This window comes from Eimeria necatrix, genomic scaffold (assembly GCF_000499385.1).
Source record: "Eimeria necatrix Houghton genomic scaffold, Enh_scaff123, whole genome shotgun sequence".
Lineage (NCBI taxonomy): Eukaryota > Apicomplexa > Conoidasida > Eucoccidiorida > Eimeriidae > Eimeria > Eimeria necatrix.
The window spans coordinates 85,347-87,850 of NW_013654880.1; the positions used below are offsets into that span (position 1 = coordinate 85,347).

A 2,504-nucleotide genomic window follows, 5' to 3' on the forward strand; every position below is an offset into this window, starting at 1 on the left:
GGGGGCCCCCGGGGCGGCGGGGGGGGCCCCCCGGGGGGCCCCCCCGCCGCAGAAGGAGGCGGGGGGCCCCCCGGGGTTGAGGCCCCCGCTGCGGCGTTGGGGCGCGGCCAGGGGGGCCTTCCCCGGCTGGGGGCCCCCCAAGGCTGCGGGAATTGGAGTTTTGCTTTTGTCTCTTGTGCAAAAAGTGGCATTTGTTTGTTTTGTGGGAGTTCCTGCAGCCAGGGGCGCCGGGGCGCAGGAGGGGCCCCCAATTGTACCATTAGAGGGCCCCGAGGGGCCCCCGGCGCCGCAGAAGACGAAAAGAAAGAAGAAGGGCCCCCCCGGCCGGGCGGGGGGGCCCCTCAGGTGTATATACACCGCGAAGACCAGTCCGCTGCGGGGTGGTGTCTGCGCAGGGCGCTGGGGGGCGGGGGTGTGGGGCGTTTGGGCCGTTAAAAGGGCGAAAGTTTGGGATTTTTGGGGGAAAAAGGCAATAAAAAGTACAATTTTGTAAATATTTCTGGGTTTTTGCGGAAAGAATTGCCCCCACGGCCCCCCGCGCCCCCCCCAGCCAACCCGCACCCTGCAGCCAGCCCTGCTGCTCCCCCGCGGCCACAGCTATCGACGGCGGGTTTTGCTGCTGCGTCTGCCTGTGTTTGCGCGCTTGCTGCTCTCTTTGTTGAATTAAGTTTGAAAAGTTCAACTTTTGCTTCGAGGGGCCCCCCCGTGCTGCTGCTGCGCTGCAGCACCCCCGCGCTGCTGCTGCCTGTGTCCCCGTTGGGGCCTCAGCGCCCCCCGGGCCCGCCCGCCCCCGCGGCTGCTGCTGCTTCCTTCTTCCCTCTTCCTGTGTCCCCGCGTTTGTGTCTGTTTGCTGCTCTTTTTGCTGCTGCAGCAGCAGCCGCAGCAGCAGCACCGGCACCTCTGCTGCTGCAGCAGCGCCGCAGCTGCAACACCTGTCTCCCCCCCAACAGTCTCCGGCCGCGCCCTGCTGCGGCCCCCTGCGGCCCCAGTCCCCACAATGTGGCTGCCCGGCATTGCTGCAGCAGCAGCAGAGGCGCCTGCTGCTGCTGCTGCTGCTGCTGCTGGGGAGGAGAGCCAGGGGCCCTCTCCCTGCAGCATATCCTCTGCTGCGGAGGCGCTGCTGTGCGAGGCCCACAGCCCTTCCTCGCTGCTGCTGCCCCTGGGGGCCCCCGGGGGCCCCCTGGGGGCCCCCCACCCTGTGGGGTCCCCCCAGTACCCTTTTACGCAGTCCACAAGCCCCGCAAACGCAGGCGAAAAGAGGCGCCTCTGCCTCCCCTTTCTGCAGCGCCTCAGGGGGCCCCCCGACCCCGAGGGGGCCCCCGGAGGAGAGGGTTCACTACCCTCTTCTACGGGCTGCAGCCCCACCAATGGGGGCCCCCTGGGGGAAGCAGCAGCAGCGCTGCTGCGCCGCCGCCTCACCACGGGCCTGGGGGCCCTCAGCCCGCGCAGGGGCCTCCGGGGGGCCCCCCAGGCCCTCGAGGTCGAGGGCGACGAGGGGCCCCCCTTTGCTGCTGTTGCTGCTGCTGCTGCTGCTCTCGAGCTCGCCCCCAGCTTCGAGGGCCTCCTGGGCCCCAAAGCTGGCAGCGGGGGCCCCCCGGGCACTAGCGAGCAGAGTCCCCGCTCGCTGCTGTGGCCCAAGCAGGAGCTGCTGCAGCAGCAGCAGCAGCAGCAGGCCGCTGCAGCAGCAGCAGCAGCAGCAGCAGCAGAAGTCAGCACCGACGACGGAGACAACAAACTCGAGACGGACTTTCAAAAAAAACCCTCCAAGGGGGGGGGCCCCCCAGAGGGGGGCCCCCTCCACCTGCCAGTTTCCTCAGCCTTCACAGTGACAGAAGAGACAGACCTTTCGGGGGCCTCTTCGGAGGGCCTCCTGTCCCCTTTTGCTGCTGCAGACGCGCAGCAGCAGCAGCAGCAGCAGGAGCAGCCCTGGGCAGCAGCAGCAGAGCAGCACCACGCGCCCCCCTGCGCCGGGGACTTCTCCCTCCTCTCCGCCGCAGCAGCAGAAGCAGCAGCAGCAGCAGCAGCAGCAGCAGCAGGGCCCGCGGGCTGCTGCTCAGATATACCTTCTTGTCTTTCCGGCTTGGGCGGAGATAATTCTGCTGCGGCCGTTGCAGACCCCGAGGCGCTGCAGCAGCAGCAGCAGCAGCAGCTGCTGCTGCTCAGACACGCTAAAATCCCCCGCCGAAAAGATACCGCAGACGCAGCAGCAGCAGGAACCAGCTGCAGCGCGAACGCCTCGGAAGACAGCAGCAGTGCTGCTGCAGCAGCAGCAGCAGCAGCAGCAGCAGCAGCAGCAGCTGTTGGCGTCTACCCCCGAGATGCAGCAACCGACTCGCTGTTCCAGCACCCGACCCCCGACTTCATTGACTATTGCATTAGGAAGCACCTCCCCTCCAACCCCAACCCAGACAACCTGCCGGGTAGGCGCTGCTGCTGCTGCTGCTGCTGCTGCTGCTGCTGCTGCTGCTGCTGCTGCTGCTGCTGCTGCTGCTGCTGCTGCTGCT

At 67.9% G+C, this 2,504-nt stretch overlaps 1 protein-coding gene across 1 annotated transcript; it reads left to right on the plus strand.

Annotated features, from left to right (window-relative positions):
- Window positions 1-997: 997 nt before the first annotated feature.
- ENH_00008350 (hypothetical protein) lies at window positions 998-2,420 on the plus strand (the record flags this gene model as incomplete). Its single annotated transcript, XM_013584129.1, has 1 exon — window positions 998-2,420. A coding segment is annotated over one exon (1,423 nt), but the record flags the coding sequence as incomplete, so codon positions are not given.
- Window positions 2,421-2,504: the final 84 nt, after the last annotated feature.